At 28.9% G+C, this 19,613-nt stretch overlaps 3 protein-coding genes across 3 annotated transcripts; 2 read left to right on the top strand and 1 right to left on the bottom strand.

Annotated features, from left to right (window-relative positions):
• Positions 1 to 640: 640 nt before the first annotated feature.
• On the top strand, positions 641 to 9,068 carry LOC123013884. The gene is made up of 14 exons (XM_044412738.1): positions 641 to 952; positions 1,427 to 1,667; positions 1,713 to 1,846; positions 1,896 to 2,045; positions 2,098 to 2,277; positions 4,298 to 4,541; positions 6,914 to 7,047; positions 7,095 to 7,244; positions 7,298 to 7,398; positions 8,034 to 8,106; positions 8,154 to 8,430; positions 8,476 to 8,609; positions 8,668 to 8,817; positions 8,865 to 9,068. Exons 1-14 carry the CDS (start codon positions 880 to 882, stop codon positions 9,014 to 9,016), a joined length of 2,193 nt encoding a protein of 730 aa, XP_044268673.1. The 5' UTR covers positions 641 to 879; the 3' UTR covers positions 9,017 to 9,068.
• Positions 3,831 to 7,569, top strand: LOC123012550 (protein takeout). Its single transcript, XM_044410557.1, has 5 exons — positions 3,831 to 4,028; positions 4,298 to 4,541; positions 6,914 to 7,047; positions 7,095 to 7,244; positions 7,298 to 7,569. Exons 1-5 carry the CDS (start codon positions 3,869 to 3,871, stop codon positions 7,444 to 7,446), a joined length of 837 nt encoding a protein of 278 aa, XP_044266492.1. The 5' UTR covers positions 3,831 to 3,868; the 3' UTR covers positions 7,447 to 7,569.
• Positions 9,069 to 12,067: 2,999 nt separating the features above from the next.
• On the bottom strand, positions 12,068 to 13,766 carry LOC123012553 (protein takeout-like). The gene is made up of 5 exons (XM_044410559.1): positions 13,608 to 13,766; positions 12,868 to 13,108; positions 12,684 to 12,817; positions 12,423 to 12,572; positions 12,068 to 12,342 (listed from the first exon to the last, which is right to left on the bottom strand). The coding sequence occupies exons 1-5, from the start codon at positions 13,672 to 13,674 to the stop codon at positions 12,188 to 12,190; spliced, it is 747 nt and encodes a 248-aa protein (XP_044266494.1). The 5' UTR covers positions 13,675 to 13,766; the 3' UTR covers positions 12,068 to 12,187.
• Between the last annotated feature and the right edge of the window lie 5,847 nt (positions 13,767 to 19,613).

The raw sequence follows: 19,613 nt of genomic DNA on the forward strand, positions 1-19,613 counted from the left end.
TGCCTTCATTATTTGCTCGACTGTTGCGAAATTTACACTTGTACATATTCTTGAATGACATTGCTGAGGCTATATTTATAATACTGGTCTAATATTTGTTAAAATTGAACCATGAAACCTATATTTTTATATCCGTTTTTAGAATATTCATCTTTTGTCTAATTCTTGACCAGTTTAGATTACTGTCAGCTTAGTGTTTGTCAAGATTAGATTAGACTACACACAATTAATTTTTTTTTCAATTTTCCCACTTTTAGTGGAAGTCTTTCTGCGCAGCAGAAGTTCCATTTAAGTCGTAAACATGTATTTACCAGCAATTTGTGAAGGGATATTTTGTAATAACACGACATTTAACAATAATTTATTCCGCTGCTAGATGTTAATCCTTTGTTGTCTAAGATTTCGCGATAATCACAAGTTAAATTGAAAAATACCTCAACTACCTCAAGAATATTTATTTACATTAGAATACCTACTTTTTACAAGACAAACTAATCAAGGCTTATAATTACTCACCTATGAAAAAAAATTGCATTACTCAATTCACTCCCCACAACATGAGGTTGCAAAATAAGAAACTATCGTTTGCTGATATTTAAACACCACATTTTATATCAACCGTTGCTTAATTATAAGAAACCATGAAAGTTGAACAGTATGTTCCAAATTAATAATAAAAACTAATCATATTAATTTACTAAAGAACCACGTTTGAAACGTTAAGTGAATTCGCTGCTTATTCCATTACCTACCTACAAGAGAAAGTGAAAACAAACTTTTGTTAAGTTCATTTATCACAAGTATTCATCAAATCGCCACCGACTTCGTTGCTGATAGTGTCTCGATTAAATCACGATTTTTGTTTAGTGATTTTGCAAAATGTTGACTTTTTTTATACTCACCGCAACTACTGTTGTGCTTTCGGAAGCTGCTCTAGACATTAATACAGTTCGTAAGTAATTTTTTTATGTTTAATTACAAATATTTATTTAACTTAAGAGTAAAAGTAACAAGAATTATAATACGTATCAACAATTGCTAATAAAATTGTGCAAGAAGTGATTATTATCCCTCACATGCGATGCATTTCCGTTTTACTCACTTATATTACAACAAAGCTTTTAAATCTAATGATATCAATCTGTGATTAGATAAAATGTATTATTCATCAGTGTCTGTTTGAAAAACACCGCAAGGACACTGAATTTTTACCGATTTTCTAATGGAATTTTTTCGGAGAATTTCGCTTTTTCTTTAATAAACATTTATTATTTATGTACATATACTTAAAACAACCACATATAATCAACAATTAAAAAAATATTGCTTTCACTTAAACGACCGCTGCAAAAACAAGAGAGCATTCAAAGTATACGATGGAAAGTAGACAAGGGCCATTGACATCTTTTTGTACGAATTTTTTCAGCTCCTTATGTAAAGCAATGCTACGAGGGTGATCCCAAACTCATCGAGTGTTTCGAAAGTGCAGTTCATCATCTAAGGCCGTATTTAGCGACCGGTATTCCAGAAATAGAGTTACCATCGGTGGAACCTTTCCTTATGGACGAACTGTCTTTGTCTCTAACGACAGGACCCAACGGTTACAAAGTCTCATTAAAAGAAATTGATATTTTTGGAGCTAGTAATTTCACACTATCCAAGCTAAAGTAAGTCAAATGTTGGATAATATGTTGCTAAATAGTGTCTTGCAGATTGAGCGAAAATGGGAAACCGTTTGAAGCCAGAATTAATATTCCTTTATTGAGAATCAACTCGAGATACACCAGCAGTGGTGTACTCATTATTTTACCTGCTAGTGGAAACGGAACTTTTAACGCCCAGTTGGGTGAGTGGAACTACTAAAACGAACAGTTTTTAAGTTAAAAACTTTTCAGAGGACATAATCGCCGTGGTTAAAGGGATGGTCAGTGTGCACAAGAGGGAGAATTTGACGTTCCTTCATGTCGATTCCTTGAATTTGGATTTAACAGTGAAAAATTTACACATGTCTGTTAAAAATATCTACAAGAACAACCAAATTTTAAGTGAGTTTTTCATTAGTGAATAATTATTATTAAAATAATTTAATTGTTTTAGCCCAAGCAATAAATTTGTTTTTGAGAGAGAATGGACAGGAAGTTTTTAAAGTGATGAAGCCTCAGTTGCGGAAGAAACTATCCACACTTTTTATGAGCATTACAAACAAGCTTTTAACACATCTACCTGTTGAAGTATTTTACGTACCGTTGTCTAGACAGTCAGAGAAATCACCACAATAAGCAATTAATCATTATTTTTACTTTTTTGCTTTATTTTGTGTTAATTTAGTGATATTTAGTTACTAGAGCAGTGAAAATTAGTTTAGTATACCATTTTGTACTATTTATTTTATTTTTTTGTATGTAGGAGAGGTACTTTTTTACTTTGTTACATATTTGTTACAAAATATTTAAAAATAATAATTCTTTTGAGTTTTGATTTTGTTTTTTTTTATTTTTTATTACACAATGCAACATGAAACAAATTTATCAATAAAATGGAAAAATATATTAAATAGGTACAAAAATAAAGTTAACATTAATAGAATAATCATTTTCGGAATAATCTATTTTACCGATTTACTTGTTACCAAACCACTTTCTGATTTAGAAATTTTTTCACGTCATGTATAATAAAAAATATATCTACGAAAAAGTAACTCAATTTAAGAAAGATATTTTAAGTAATACCTTTGATCTAAACTAAATGGAAATTATAATTTGTCTGAAATTATTTAGCCGGTTTACATTGAAATAACTAGGAAAGATTTTTAAGTAAAACACTATTTGGTTTACAAATTTCATACTGTAAAATTTTTCAGTATCTAATCTAAATGCATAGCTTATTATAGTAACGTGTGTTGTAAATTTGTGACATAAATCTAGTTTCAAATTCTTATTAGAATCTAATAAAATCAAAAATCTTCCTTTTATAATTTGCTTTTCTGGTAATAGTAAATTAATCTTAAAAAAATTAGGTTACTTTTACTCGATAAATCAGAGGCAATTAACTGATACTAAGATGACCAGTATTAAATAAAATTATTGGTTTTAAGAAATTACTATTTTAGCAGAAGATTTTTAATTTTCTGTTAACATTTCGTAACAAATCATTAGACCATTAAGATTTAATTGTTTTCATGTTTCTATTTTTTTAAATATTAACAATTATAAAAGCTTTGGTAATACTTTTGTCCTATACAAATAATTCTTTAGAAAATGTAAATACATAATTTGTATAGTGGCAATGACATGGTCACACCTGTTTTGAAAAATATTTGTTGGTTTTTGTGTCTAATAATAATGAAGGTTTTTGCATAACACGTCACCTGCATTTAACACTAAATTTAAAATCTACTGACGTAGTTATGAAAATAGTTGCATGAAATATGTAAATGAAGTTCTAAACAATGTATGTGCGATAAACGTGAGTTCTGTCAAGTGTGGTTTAATTTAATTAAATACACGTCGTAATTATTTTTAAAATTAAACACATTTTAAATAACATTACCTAATACTTTTTTTTAAATTTTGTGAAACTGAATTAAATTTATTATTGATTATACATATACTTAATAAAAATAAATATAAAAATAAAATTTGTTAAATGTAAGTTTCCTAGTCATAAAATTCTTTTCTTTTTTATAAGAATTAATTATACTGCTGTGTAATATTTTTTCCTTTTGCCAATTTTTTTTTTTTTACAAATAATGGCAAACTGAATGATTACACTTTACACAGCATTGCATTACCCTTCTCATAATTTCTTTATTGAAAATATGTTTAAATTAATTCATTTTACAATTTCTTCGGATATAAAAGTCCCCTCCATGACCGAGTTCAAAGTCACGGTCGTACCTCTACGAGGTCAGTTGGTGCAAGAGTATCTTCAGAAGTGGAGGAATATCTTTATTAGATTAAATATGACAAAATTAAAAATTTTTATTGTGTCTATAATTTTCTCGATGCACTGTTGTTTTGCTCAAGACCGTAAGTACTTTATTTGATTTTTTAAGTTTCGACTATTTTTTTATGAAATGATTAATTTTCAAAAACAAAATTCAGGCCGTACATTTTAATTGTGATTTCACCACTAACCCATTTCGTCAATCATATAATTTTATCTTTACTGTTAGTTCAGTGTACTCAATCGTCACACAATTAGGTGCTAATGACACTTTCGCGTTGACCGAGTTTTTGCTTGGAATTAAGCAAATACTTAGCGATTATTTTGAAAATGCTCTAATTACATGTTCCAGCACTCTATTTCATAAAGCAATGTCAAAGAGACGATCCAAATATAAATGTTTGTTTGAAACAATCCGCAAATTTTCTTGTTGCGAATATGAAAAGAGGAATTCCTGAACTGGGAATAACGGAACCAGAACCAATCATCATTGACGAAATTGGAATCGCTTTAGGAAGTGGACCTGATGGATATAGGGCGTCGTTTAGAAACATTCACGCTTATGGGGTCAGTAACATCACCGTAACAGGCGTTAGGTATGACGTTTTCGTTTCTTTTTTAACTTTATTTCGTGTCTTTCGAGTTTCTTCAAGTTCGTTGTCCTACTTTTATTTGGTTTCATGATATTATTATGCTATTATTACTTTCATAGGTTTATGATTATTGGTTTAATTATGGTCAGTAAATTACAGAATTAAAAAAATATATATGAAAACATCACTTTCATTCAAAGATTTCTAAAAATAATGACGCGAAATAAGTTTTGAAATTAGTTGAAGACAGAAAAATTATGTTTTCACTGAATCATGAAGGATTTGACTTTCATGTGCTTACAAAAGAGCAATATTATTATCACCATTTAAATTCATCAATAACAAACAAATTAAAATTACTTTTTTTATAAATAATGAGTTTTAAGTTTGAACTTTAAGATTTTTTTAGGATAAATATTAAATTATAGTGCTAATTAGAATTTTTATTTAATTTATATGCAAACAAACTGCGTTTTTAACATTTGATAAGCTTATAACCTTAGTAATAATACATGATAAATTACTTCGCAACCAAGGGATGCAATGACATATTTCCTGACCTTCAAAAGGTTAAGAATCGACATATTACTATAGTGATTCTAAATAAAAGTACTCGTAATATAATAGTAGAATACAAATGTATACATATGCAGGGTGCGCCAGAACTCGCGCCCTAGGGAAAAAAGCCATGTAAAGTAAAATCGATTTCATAAGACCTACTAAAAATTTTATGACACATTATAAGGGATTAACCAAACAACGGCTTGAATTTGTAACCCTCCATAAATGGCACGATCCTTTGCAAGTGTTGCTGCACCCACTAGAATAAAACAGAGCCGTATTTAAAACTAAAGTAGTGGTAGAGTTTTACCAAGCTATTATTAAAAAAATCAGCTTTATTTAATAATAAATAGCTTGTTAATAACCACCTGGCTTTTTTACATTTCTTAAAATACTTGACTTTAATAACAACTACATCAAAAACTATTAAAACATTTCAAGTATTTTAAACAAAAACAAAGTTAGTAATCCGGCCCTGTTAAAAACTAACCTGTTTCAGGGTCCGGGTGGGTTCCACTAATTTATGATTTGTTTACCCTCTGATTTACTTTTAACAATACCGCATTTAACTTAAAAGTAATAAAATTTTTAGTAGGTCTTTTGAAAACAATTTTACTATAAAGTATGTACGATAAGAACATAATATATTTTTTTAAATTTTATCTATAAAAATTTGGAAGTTATTTGCTTGATTTCGTTGATGGTATACAGGACAAAGGAAAGAAGAGTTCTTCCTTGACTGTGCCATGCCTCCCACGTTCAGCCAACAAAAATTCTTCGCCTGAGGAAGATACGATAAAGATATCGAAACGTTGCGACGAATTTAATGGTTTTATTTCCTTTGGAAGTTATGAGATTTTAAATTTTGCACTTTGCCTCTATTTCTGTTGGAAAAATAATTTTTCATGTTTTTTTATCACAGGCTATCAGAAGAGAGAACAAGGAAGCTGTATCCTAAATTGTAACTCTGTTCAATATTATTTGTGGTTTTTAATGGCAAAATTTTTGTACCTTTACTAAATAATTAAAAAAAATCATATACAAGATTATCAATATCATTAAATAGACATAAAAAAATATCAAATGTTAAAAAACAAATATCAAAATATTTGACACAGAATTTTTTAAACCTTTTTTCCATGTTCTTGGTATCTTATCTTACTTGAAATTTTTCTCTGGGGCGCGAGTTCTGTCATACCCTATATTTTAAGTTTATCTTACAAAACACTTTAAAACAACATGTTTATTACAAATTTGTGAAATAATCTAAGTTTTCTAGTTTTTCAAATACATATTTTTGTGTTTTTGAATGTTACTTTTATTCATATTCATCTTCAAGTAGGTATAATAAAAATTCTATTCCTTTATTCTTGGAAGTGTTTTTTACAAACAAAACAAAGAAATATTAAAATTTGTACCTACATAATTTGTAATTTTTTAACATAATTTCTGCTATTTGTATCTTAACGTTGCCTTTTTTTACACCTCCTGAAAGCCCATTTTTGGCTGTACCTACGTGATGGTAATATCTGATTTGTTCTGAAAAGTCTGCAATTATCAAAAAAAATCTAATTAATTTTTAATAATATACGTGTAGGATTGCAATTTTTTTGCACATAGATATTGCAGAATCAACGACGATAAATAAAAAAATAAGAATTTCCCTTTGGTTAAGTTAGAATAAATAGTATTGTAAATATGCATTCGTTTTGTAAAAATTTTAAAAAAGATATTTTTGTGAAATTAATTTTTGTAAATTGTTTTTTAAGTTTTTTTAATGTTAGCGTTCAAGTAAAATTCGTGTCCTTTTGCAGGTCAGATGTAGACAGTAACCAGTTCCAGTTCACCCTGTATATTCCTAAAATTTCCGCAAGAGCCAACTACGAATCAAGTGGAGTCCTTATTCTCGTTCAAGCTTCAGGGGGTGGCGAATATTGGGGGGAATATGGTGACAACTTGACAAAAATAAAAAACAATACTTGACATTTTTTTCAGAGGGGATTAAATGTAAAGTTTACATAAGAGCAAGTCCCCACAGAATTGGCCAACGCACATTCCTGACTCTACAACAAATCAAGATGGATTTTAGTGTGAAAGACATTAGGATGGGGGTGGAAAATGTGCATAATGGCAACAGCGTGATACGTATGTCAAATATTATCGATTTGGATTTTTTAAATCTTGTTAAATTATTCCAGAGGCAGCTTTAAATTTGTTTATCAACTCCAATGCTCAAGAACTGCTCAAAGAAATGAAACCAGATCTCAAGAAAAAATTGATTGTTTTAATGAGAAATTTTGTAGAAAATCTCTTCGCTAATATTCCCTATGACGCTTGGATCTCGTAAAAATTAAGTTAATTCTGTAATTTATTTGATTATTATTGTGTTTTACAATAAGTTTGTAATTTAAGATAATTATGATTTATGATTGTCTCCTGTATAGTGAATCTAATTATATAGTGACAAGATTTTTAGACTTTTGATAATTGACCATTTCATAATGTGTTATTATTAAATTGTGTAATACCTATTTGTTGAAGAGGAAATACGTGACAATTCTGAATATTTTTTGTAATTTGTCTTACTGGCAAATAAACACCACAATTAGGATTTGGGAGCAGCCCAAATTTCCAAAAAAACTGCATAAAACACGCAAATCGCTTCAAAAAAGCGAGTTTCAAAGTTTCAACGTCGAGTCAAAAGTGAACTTGTGATTCTTTATATTTTCGTTAGACGTACAAATCAATCGCTTTAAAAATAAAAATTCTACAGTTTGTAATTGTTATCAAAGTGCGTTTATAATTTTAGCACAAATGAAGCTTGCAACCTTGTCAATTTCAGGAAATGCATCATTCTACGCAACCAATAATTTGATATCCGCCTATAAAACTAAAGTTTTTTGAAAGGAAACTGATATTTTTTCATGCAAATAGTGCAACATGCATTTCCTCGAATTATTTTCACTATTTATTTGCATTTTTCGGTCAACTGTCGCCGAGGATTTGCGTGAGTGCCAAAATTTCCCTTTCTCAAAATTAACTAAACTCTTTCAGCGTCCTTTATTCACGTTTGCCACCGAAATGACCCAAATTTGGAACAGTGTTTAATTGCCGCCGTGGAGGATATAAGGCCTTATTTAGTTACAGGTAAAATTTTATTTAATATTTTTGATTTCTGGTTATTCTTTGAAGGTGTTGCGGAGTACAACATTCCAAGCCTCGAACCATTGATTTTTCACGATTTGATATCTGAGGAAGTAGCTGGGATAAAAATCGTCACTTCTAATGTTAGTGCCTATGGTTGCAGTGATTTTTTTGTCAGAGAATTAACGTAATTAATAAATTTGTAACGATTCGAACTTAAACAAAATTTCAGCATTGAAAAAGACTCGCACACTTACCACATTCATGTAGATATTCCCAAATTGCGAATTTTCGCTGACTATACTGTCGATGGAAAATTACTCTTGCTTCCGATCAAAGGAAATGGAAATATGGAAGCAAACGTAAGTAAGTACTATTTTGTGAAAAAATTGCATTTTATTTAAAAATATTTCTTGGTGGCCAGCCGACTGCGTTTCAACTTGTATTCTAAACGGCGAATTATATGAGAAAAACGGTGAAACTTATTTGAAGTTTATTTCGAATGAGCTAAAAGTTAAAATAGGTGGTGGACAAGTCCAACTCGATAATTTATTTAATGGGGATAAAGTGTTGTGTAAGTATTTGCAGTTTTGGTTGAATTTTAATTTAAATTGTTTTTAGTGAAGGTGATCAATGATATTGTCAACAAAAATTTGGACACTTTTCTTCATGAATTAATGCCTGTGATTGAAAAAGCTCTTTCTGGAATATTCTTAGAAATCGGCAATGACATTGTTGGATCCTTTACGTTTAATCAGTTGTTTCCGCAATAAATGGAAGATGATACGATAATGCAGTACTTTGTATACAACTATTTGTGTAAATAGAATTAAAGAATTCTACTCTAATTTAACTGTTTTTAAAAAATATACATTTAAAGTACTTTACAAAATTATAAAGGATTTATTTATAAACGAACAAAAAAATAATAAAATTATATCAAAACAAAAAATATAAGCAGATAAAAAATTTTGTTTTAGATTTTCTGTATCAACATCATTATTTATATCTACTATAAGTGACATAAAAATAAACCGATTTTAATTAAGGGTAGACATACCGGGTGTTTGGTTTCATACACTTCCCAGAAAAAATTGCCAAGTAAAATAAGATGTCAGAAACATTAAAAAAATTCTCTCTATAAAAACTTCAAAATTTGCTAGAATTTTTTAAACATATTTTCCATGTTTTCGGTATCTTATATTACTCGCCATTTCTCTCTGGGGCGCGTATCCTGAAACACACTACAGGTTGTTTCACATAACTTTAAGAGGCTTGCGTCTAATGTACGCACCCAAATAAACATAATTCACAAAACACTAGATACAAAAAATACACATTTAATTATTTAATTTTTGGAAACACATGACAGTAGTTGTCAAACTAATCACTGTTTCATTAATAGTTATAAACTGCAGTTTTTCACAAACAATTATCATTTGATCTATCAAGAGACGGGATGAATATGATTGTAGTTTATCTATCTTAATCACTAACTAACTAAAAATGGTGTAATCATGAAAGGGTGAACAAACTAGAGAAGATTATCCAATTTTTCAAAATTTGTAATCGAGTTCATATCGGAATATGTATTATTGATTGCATCTTACAGGTGCAGGCCTCGTAAAATTATATGAGATACCCTGTATATTAAATATTTAACATGATAATATTGCTTATTTTTGCTGATTCCTGCTCGCTAATACAACATAAAAGTAAGGAAATAGTAGCTATCGAAAGATAAAATTATTATACAGGTGTCCTACGAATAATAATATGCCTGAATTTTTTGAAGCAACCAACATTACATTTCAAAGACAACGTGGATATTAAAAAAAATTGTTTTTTCATAAAACACGTCGATCTTTTGTCAACATTTTAGTAAATCATCGAATTCACCAAGGTTTAATGTTTTATACAGGGTGATCCACGAGGAATAATGAGCCTGACCAAATTCTCGATGCAACCAACATTACAGTTGCCGCAAAATAACTTGCGAAAAGTAATGGTGGTTGCATCGAGAATTAGTCCAGGATTATTATTCCTCGTGAATCACCTTGTATAAATTAAATTTAAAGTGCCGTTTCGTCACTAAGTTTAATTTATTAAAATCAAGTATTTTAATATCCACGTTATCTTTGAAATGTAATATTGCTTGCTTAAAAAAAAATTAATCTTTTTATTACTCATGGGACACCCGGTATAGCCCACATTTGTATTAAATCCGATTTAGAAGCACTTTGGTAGTATTTTTATACAGATCAAAATAAAATCATAAAAATGTTTTCAGATTTTTAGATACCTACTTTTAAATTTGAATAACTGTATACTTAGTTAATTTCCTCATTACATTTACGAAAAGAACTTCCATCCACCTCTTGTGAGTTTTCTATAAAACTAAATTACATATGTCAAGTTTTTTAGTAAGTGAAGACCCCTTTAGACCTTGTTAAGGTTCAATTATAAAACATTGAGTGATTTACACAACACTTTCATAAAGAAAAAAAGAGTGAATGTATTCAAACACTTACTCATTTCAAATATTAATTTAATACATTTGGTTTTATGTTTTAGAAAACATTTTTTTCAGACAGAAAACAGTTTTTACAGAGTTTTATTCTATTTTGTTATAAATTAATTTGAAACTAAAGTTTTAACACTACCTAGGTACGGTACATAGTATAACGATTAAGTAATTAACACATTCAATACTCATATTTTTTTCAGGCAACTTATTCCAAGTGACCCATACCTAAGTATAATAAGTTTCTACATTAATTTGTATTAGAAAAACAAATTATATAATACAATATTCACAACACTTTTGACTTCTGACGTAATACAGTCGGTTAAAAATTTAAATTTAATTTAACTTCTTAGAATTACTAGATCTAATTTATAAATTCGTAATTTATGTGCTCCATAATTAGATTCTGTGGTAAATCTATCTCACATAATTTAAGATAATAATCGACGCTGCTTTAGTTGTTTTTTGACGTAGACACATTATTTTTTTTATAAATACCTAGATGCGTAAATTAAGCTTTTCACATTCAAAACATTTTAATTTTTTAATATAAATTTTTATATTTATTATTTAACTGTTATAAGGTATAATGTAGGCTGCAACTTTTTGCCAAAAATCGTTTTGTAAAATTAAACAAATTTTACAATTTTGCTACTTATAAAATTATTCGAACTCACGATTTTGGAAAGTGTAACCTAGTCAAAAGTGATCTAATAGTTATTATCCAAACTGATTAATTATTTATTAACATTTTTTTTACATTTTTTATTAACTTTGATTTGATTTTAGGTTAATTTGAATAAATAATAAAAATCTTTTCTCCGAACAGAGAATAAACTGACGCTTTATTATTATAACAATCTGGTACTTTATTCCCTGGGGAATAAAATAAATAAAATACCGATTTTTACTTTCGAAAATGAACAATTAAATAAACTAAATATTTTGACAAATTACTTAACATTGACAAATTTATCATTTTCTTAAGTTACTGTTAAAAAACATCAATGAAAATTTCCTACATTGTTGGAATTCAAATTGTTTATTTTAATGATACAACACAATAACTACATTTGATACTTTTGCTTGTAACACTATAGCAGTGAACTAATTTCAGTTTTCTATTAAAATGTAAATTTTCGATTTTTTAAAACATCAGGATTAAAAAAAAAAGCAGTGTTACAGTTTCTCACTTAGAATTAAGGAATAATTGGAAAAACAATAGTTGCATGTTTAGTTATAAAAAAAGTACCAAAAAATGGCAATTATAACAGTAAATGTGAAATAAAACCACGACTTAATATATAGAAAGTAAGATTTTATTTTCAAAAATCGCAAATAGACAATTTGTACAAAAGCTAATAAATCCATTCTACTTATTCACGATACATCACAGAATATACTTGAGCTTTAAAGTTTACTTTTCAGGAAAAACTTGATCATAGTCTAAATCTTCAGTGATTTTATTCGCAGCATCCAAGAGGATTTCAGCCGTTTTCCTTTGAATGAATGGCAAAGCAGCTTGAATAAACTCAGCTTTGTTGTCATGAATAACATCCATAGCTGCCCGACCTAGAACAATTTTTTAAATAAAATTTTTCCTCCAATCCTTGACGACACTAAATTGTGTTATAAATCACAGTGTTACTCACTTAAGACTTCATCACCGTTGAACAGGTTGTCAAGGTGGATGTTGTAATCGGCAATTTTAATTGCAAAATCAAAGGAAGTGAATTTGATCTCGCGATGTCCGTTCTTCTCTATGATTTCAGCCTTGAGAACTCCCTGACCATCAACATCACCTGAAAAAATTTATACCGTCGGTACTAAGAATAGATGCCCGTAATTAGATATATCTAATTACACTAATTGAATTTTTTTCTTTGTTGTTTTAAATTTATCACAGAACTTACTAATATCAGCTGAGAATTTTCCGGTGCCTTTAATTGGCACGACAAGGACTCTAGCATCGATGTCGTAGTCGCCGTCAAAGGTCATTTTTCGGAATTTTACTCCAACTCGGTATGTGTTCTTGTCCACATTTACTCTAAAAATTTCGTTAATAACTCAATTTGCAAATGACTGGAATATTTTTACTTTAGTTTTGTTATTTGGAAGTCACTGGCTCCATGAACTTTAACGTTTCTGAGGAAAGCTTTCAAATTGCTAGGTGGGTCACCTCTAAATATTGTAATCTCGTTAATGTGAAGTGGCTCCAATGAAGGAACGTCCAATTCAGGAATTCCTTGTTTCAGACGAGGTCTTAAGACTTCGACAGACTCCCTGATGCATTTTGCTACATGAGGATCAGATCTTTTGCAAACATGGATGTAGTCGGCTAAAATAAATAAAAAAACAATTATTTATTAACCATTTTATCATAAATCAACTATTCAAGTTCTTATTTTTACGATAATTATTTTTGATTTATAATTTTTTTCTGTAATTAATATTTTTTTACATCTGAAAAGTTAATGTGACCTTAACCAAACAACATTTAAATAAAATAATTGCTAATAATTAGATTTAAAAAACTTTGGTGCCACTTCTTGGAATTATAAAGAAACTATAAAAAATTATTAGCTTCCATGACTTTTTACTAGAAAAATTAAAGATTAAACTCTTTGAATTTAGGGAATATAAATCATGAATTAAAAAAATATATAAAATACTTAACTTTTGTTACCATTTAATTAGAAAGGAATTATTTTAAAAGATCAAGGTTTCAAAACATATCGCATTTCTAGGTGATAACTTAAGTTTATTGTTTATTTAATTAAATAATTAATTGTATTAATTATTAATTACAACTAATAACAAGAAACTGATTTACTTACGTATTTCTCTCACAGCACATGTAAACCCTACCAAACCCACACATAAAATAGCAAAATTTGAAATCATTATATCCTCGTATAGCGAAAATCTGTAGCAGAATGTTCCGTCTTTGAGTGGTATATACCATTATATATCGTCCTCTACAATGACGTCACAAAATAATAGTCAAGCTGAAAAAAATTATCCATAGAGTGTATATCCATTATGCATACTCGACCTTAGGCTTTCGTTCTTGATGCATCTTTGAAAACGTTGCTTAGAAATTATGTAATAATAATTTAATGATTGTAATTTTCCAAAATAAACAAATAAGTTTAAGGTAAAAAAGCTTCTATAAATATTCCGTCAATTTTGATTCGATGTAAAAAAATGTTTTTACATTGGAAACCTCAGTGGGACTTTTAAGACTAGTTAATTAACCTTGACCGTCGTTTTTTATTATCTGAAAAAGAAAAAGTCACATAGGTTGCGCATTGTCAATATGTACTCCTCTTTAACACTATTATGTAATAAAAGTAATTTAAACAAACCACTTTTCTGCATTGTGAGTGCATTTCTTACAAAAAATATAGCTCTGACTCATGGGATTCCTCAAGGTAAAGTATAATAAAAGATTCAGTAATTTCTTCATTAAAGCGCACAACTAAGTCAAAATTTTTACAGTTTCAATAAAAATTGGCATTGTCCTTATCATAATATATTTTTTTTAATTTGGGTTTTGAGATTAGAAAATAGGACAAATTAAAATATTAAAGTATTATTTTCTTAATGCATGTTAAATTGTTTAAATGTCTAATTAAAAAAAATAATATTTAGACAAAAGTAATGTCTCTGGTACCAATTTCACAACGCATTCTTAACTGAACTAAAATATTTGTTTATCGTTAAAAACAAAAAAACCTTCAGATGCCTTTCAGTATAAAATATTTTATTAGAAAAACTACAGAATTTAGTGTTTAGTAATTAATTTATATTGTGTAAAAAATGCCTCAATTTAGTATTATTGTGATGCATTTATTGTCACGGTTTTCAAGGATGTTCTCGAGAAATCCTTATAAATATTGGTATTATAAAAAAAAATATAGTAAATATTTTGTTCCGTATATTAAAAGCTTGAGAATAAACAGTTTCATATTTTTATATTTTTCAACTAAGAACGTATAGTTTTATTTAAGAAAAGTCTTCATAATTTGTAAACAAACAGAGATCCCTCCCATGTACCTCTTAGAAAAACGGAGTCTATTTTGTCAATGTCACCGAATATTGCTGGCAATATTCAATAATTTATAGTTTATTTGAAAAAAAAAAAACAATCCATAATTTAATTTTCAATTTTTGGTAACAACTACAAATTGTACAGGGTGTGTCAGAACTCGCGACCCAGAGAAAAATTTCAAGTAAGATAAGACACCAGAAACATGGAAAAACATGTTTAAAAAATTTTATCTGTTAAAAATTTTTGACATTTATTTTTTGACATTTTGTATAGGTTTTTTTTTTAATTATTTAGTAAAGGTACAAAAATTTTGTCAATAAAAGCCACAAATCAGATTCAACAGAGTTACAATTTAGGATACAGCTTCCTTGTTTTCTCTTCTAATAGCCTGCAGCAAAAAAAATAGAAAATTATTTTTCCAACAGAAATAAATAAGTGCAAAATTTAAACTCTCATCATGTATTGTTACAACGTATTTCTCTCCTCATAATTCAAATTAGTGGCTTAAAGTTCAAGTAATTCCGCTTGTAATTAAAATAATAAAAACAATATGCATTTAAATGCTATCGCAATAAAGTAACAAATGATTTTGCGATAACTCTATGAAATAAACTTGTTCGTTGGGAACTTCCAATTACGACATTAAAACAGTAAACCAGTATCAAGTATAACATAATGAATGCTTAAAATAATTTTTATAGAGAATACATAATTTATTCTGCGTCAATGTATATGTGTTAATACGATTAATTTAACAGCAATTAAAAATTGTGTCGTGTTTAAAAATTACTGAATCTTGTTGTTGATAAAATCGATTTAATCGATTTAAAATGTTTATACATTAGAATTATATTTATTTATTTTTACTTTAAGAGTAGCGTAACAATTGATATTTTTCTTGCATTTAATAAAATGATCACAGACGCCACAAGAAATAAAAAATACACAATGTATTTTATTGTATTTACATTTCATCTTTCATTGTTAGTCGCAGATTCGTACATAAAATAATGGTTGGTAAAACCCCAGATTTGGTGTGTTTATTACTGTTATGTAAGTGATTTTCAGGACGTTACCACAAGCTATTTTACGTCATATTTTATTGATTTGATTATTATTTTTCCAAAACTATTCAATTTTGAAAAATAAATAACAAAAAGTAAATAAAAATTCTAAGTCAATCCCACAGGTTTAAACCTGTAATAAAAAATATTACAAAACTCCACTTTGAGAAAAAAGATGTTTCCACCGAATTTAAACAATTTTGAAATTTTGAAAGTAGGTAGACAATTCACGCAAATTATCACCTACGAGTATTTAAACATAAACGAAAAAGTCAATTTAATTTAATCCTAAAATAATAGTTATTTATTATAAGAGTGTGTTAGGTAGCGTTTTATCCACGCAAGAATGTTTTTTTTTTCTTAACTGGATAAAACGCGACTAACACGCGACTGCAATATAACGTTTTATCCACAATCACAGGACCAAATTATTCCACACTTAATTAAAAATTAAATTGACCTATAAACGTCACGCCAAATGTGCTTTCGGTTAAACGTAGTAAGCTGTTACGTGGTGCGCTGGTTACTAACAGTGGAATAAAGTAACTTTATTCCACTAGTGGATAAACTGGTAGTTTATACGCATCTAAAGTGTGGAATAAAGTCTCTTTATAGTGTGATTGTGGATAAATAATATTTTTATCAAATAAAAATTTGGATCAACCAGAATTAATTAATATCGAAATGTTAGGTGAGTGTTAATAAATTCAACAATATAAGACAACTATGGGAAAAATAACGGGGGTTGACAGGTGCGTCATCTGACGTTTCTCCTCACCACGTTTAGATCGCGATGATAAAATGTGAATTTTTTGACGTTAGGTTCAATATCTATACGAGTTAGAAATTGTTTTTATTGATGAAAGCGTTGTATGTACGATTCTTTGCAAAGACATTTAAAATATAATGTAATATATTGGAAATGACGTTCTACATGCAGTGTATTCATTACATAATTATGTTTTCCAATGTTTTTTGATCTAAAACTCGGAATTTTTAGTGTACAATTGCGAAATTAAAATTTTGGGCAGTAAGTATTTTTCTGTCACTTTAAAAAGTTCACTGTAAACTACCCTTTACTGTCATCATGACTGACATTTGACAATTAAACTTTTTTTTGTTGTTAAAATTGATAATTAAACAATTTGTCTGTCTTAAGAAATTTATTAATTGAACTAAGTGTAATTAAATCATCGCTTTGATCTGCTGTCTACGCGTTATTATGCCTCAAATCACTATTTTTGAAAGTAAATAAGTCAAAATGACAAACATGACAAGAGTAAAAACTGAGGTTATTATAATGTAAAGGTTGTTTTAAAGTTTACATTATGAAAATGACAATAGTGCCCGAAATTTTAATTCCGCAACTGTACGTCAGTAAAAAACCGATTTTCTAAAGAACAGTGGATAAGTTGAGAAAACGGATACAAAACCGGTATTTCATAAATAGGAATCATCATAAACATAAGGAGCGTGGACAAGTAATTTCTTACATTGAGTTTTTTTAAGGGTTTAAAACTATATAGACGATCTTGTGCATTCTTCCACGTAAGAAAAAAAAAGTTGAAATTCAAGACGTATACAAAACAAAGTTGTATCTTACATCCTTCGAAAACAAACAATAAACGTTAAGATCTTATGAAAACCGGAAAGTTACTTATCTGAAAGTCATAATAATGCGTCGATTTCAGTTTGTACTGTTAATTACTTTATTAAATATTAGACTTTTTAAACAACGGTCATATTTACCTCAAATATCTCAAATAATCACAATTTTATTTACAGAGTGTGGTTTGTGCCATAGCAGACACAATATGTAAAGTACTAAAACAACATTTTAATGGGTTTTTTATACAGGGACATTTTTTTATTAGTATACATAGCCCTATGTATACTTTAAAAAAAAAACGGGTCAACTTCAATGTTGCTATGGCAATTACGATAAGCGGTTAGTTCAGGCATAGGCAACCAATATTGCAAAGGCTTTAATATCGATAAATAAAAGACAAACTTTTAAAAACAACAAAGTAAATTTAATTAAATATTAATTTTAAAGATAGAACCCATCAAAACATGAAAAATATTTAATAATTAAAACAAGTGTTCCTTGCAGTTCCAAACAATAACCCAAGCGATTTTGAAAACCCCGCCTCTGCATTCCTGATAAATTCAGGATCTATATTATTAATTCATTACATTCTTTACGAATACCTTCTTTCAGCTCTTCTAAATTTTGCATTGGAACATTAGTATAAATTTTTATTTTTAAATACCCCCACAGAAAAAAATCGTTAGGGGCCAAGTCTGGCGATCGTAGGGGCTATGCGATGGGACTATATCTCCCGATTCACTTTGGTGTACATGGGTATCATAAATGGTATTAACTTTTTAAAGCTACGCTTTAAGTTTCAAGACTGACACTTGACAAACTTGACACAAAATTTTAGTTTTGAATATTTTAATATCTAGTACCCTATAAAAGTTTGAAATGTTGGTCGCCTACCCTATGAAATTGAACCGGTTTTTAAAAAAGTATACATAGGGCTATGTATACTAATAAAAAAATGTCCCTGTATAAGATTGGCCTCTTATTCTTCAAGATGGCGGACGCGAGCGGACGCTCGTCAAAGCCGCCTGATGAATGGCAATGTAAAAAGTGCAATTATAAGTGCAAGCAGAAAAATCCTGATGTAACAATAGAATGTGTAAAGTGTCGTGATAGTTATCARAGGAGTTYTTTTGCAATGGTGAAAAAAACTCGTAAGTTTTTCGTACTCTCGGATAGTGAAATGCTATGCGATAAACACATCGAGAAAAGGACTGATTTAACCGAATTACGACGTGATGAAACAGGACCAGCAGAAATTGAAGAAATTGTGATTGAACTGAAAAAAGAAATTGAAATATTGAGAGAAGAAAATGATAGTTTGAAACTTGAATTAACGACCATCAAAGATAACCTGCAGAAAAACGTCAGGAGATATGTCATCAAATTTGAGTACTACGGACATTATAAAAAGWGAACTCATGCAACACCTGAACATAATTAGAAAAGATATCAATAACCATCTTGAAAATAAGTTTGAAGAAATGTTTAATAATAKGATCATGACAGGTGAAGATAAAGGGAGTAACATCAAGGAGAAAAAAATAATCTCGGTCAGCAATTTATCAAATGAGGCAACTACGTATAGTGAGGTTTTAAAAACAAGTTCCAGGACTATTATTTATCCAAAAGAAGAGGTTAATCATCGAGTTACTCTGGATCAACTACGCGAGAATATAAAATTAAACAAGGAGAACATCACAATAAACAAGATGAAGTTACTAAATAAAGGTGGAATCTTGGTTGAATGTGGGAATCATGAAGAAACRGCAAAACTGCAAGAAAAAATCCGGGAAGTGCTTGGGGAAAATTATAATGTTCGGGAAGAAAATGTGCATAATCCAAGAATCAAGATAGTAGGATTAAGTGAAGAAATAAATGAAGATCAACTGAGAAATTGTATACTTAATCAAAATCCTCGTTTGCAATGTAAAAGTAAGGTGTTCAAATTAATCACATGCAAAAAAATGATAAAGAGATACATGGTAATCATTGAAACGGATCCTGCATTTTTTAAGGAACTTATGAAAGTAAATAAAATCTTTGTAGGACTGAGCAGCTGCAACGTTTACGAACACTTCAGCATCCCAAGGTGTTACGGATGTGGGGGTTTTAATCA

This window comes from Tribolium madens, unplaced genomic scaffold (genome assembly GCF_015345945.1).
Source record: "Tribolium madens isolate multiple individuals breed KSU strain unplaced genomic scaffold, Tmad_KSU_1.1 Scaffold_96;HRSCAF=242;Tcas5.2_LG5, whole genome shotgun sequence".
In the NCBI taxonomy this organism is placed as follows: domain Eukaryota; kingdom Metazoa; phylum Arthropoda; class Insecta; order Coleoptera; family Tenebrionidae; genus Tribolium; species Tribolium madens.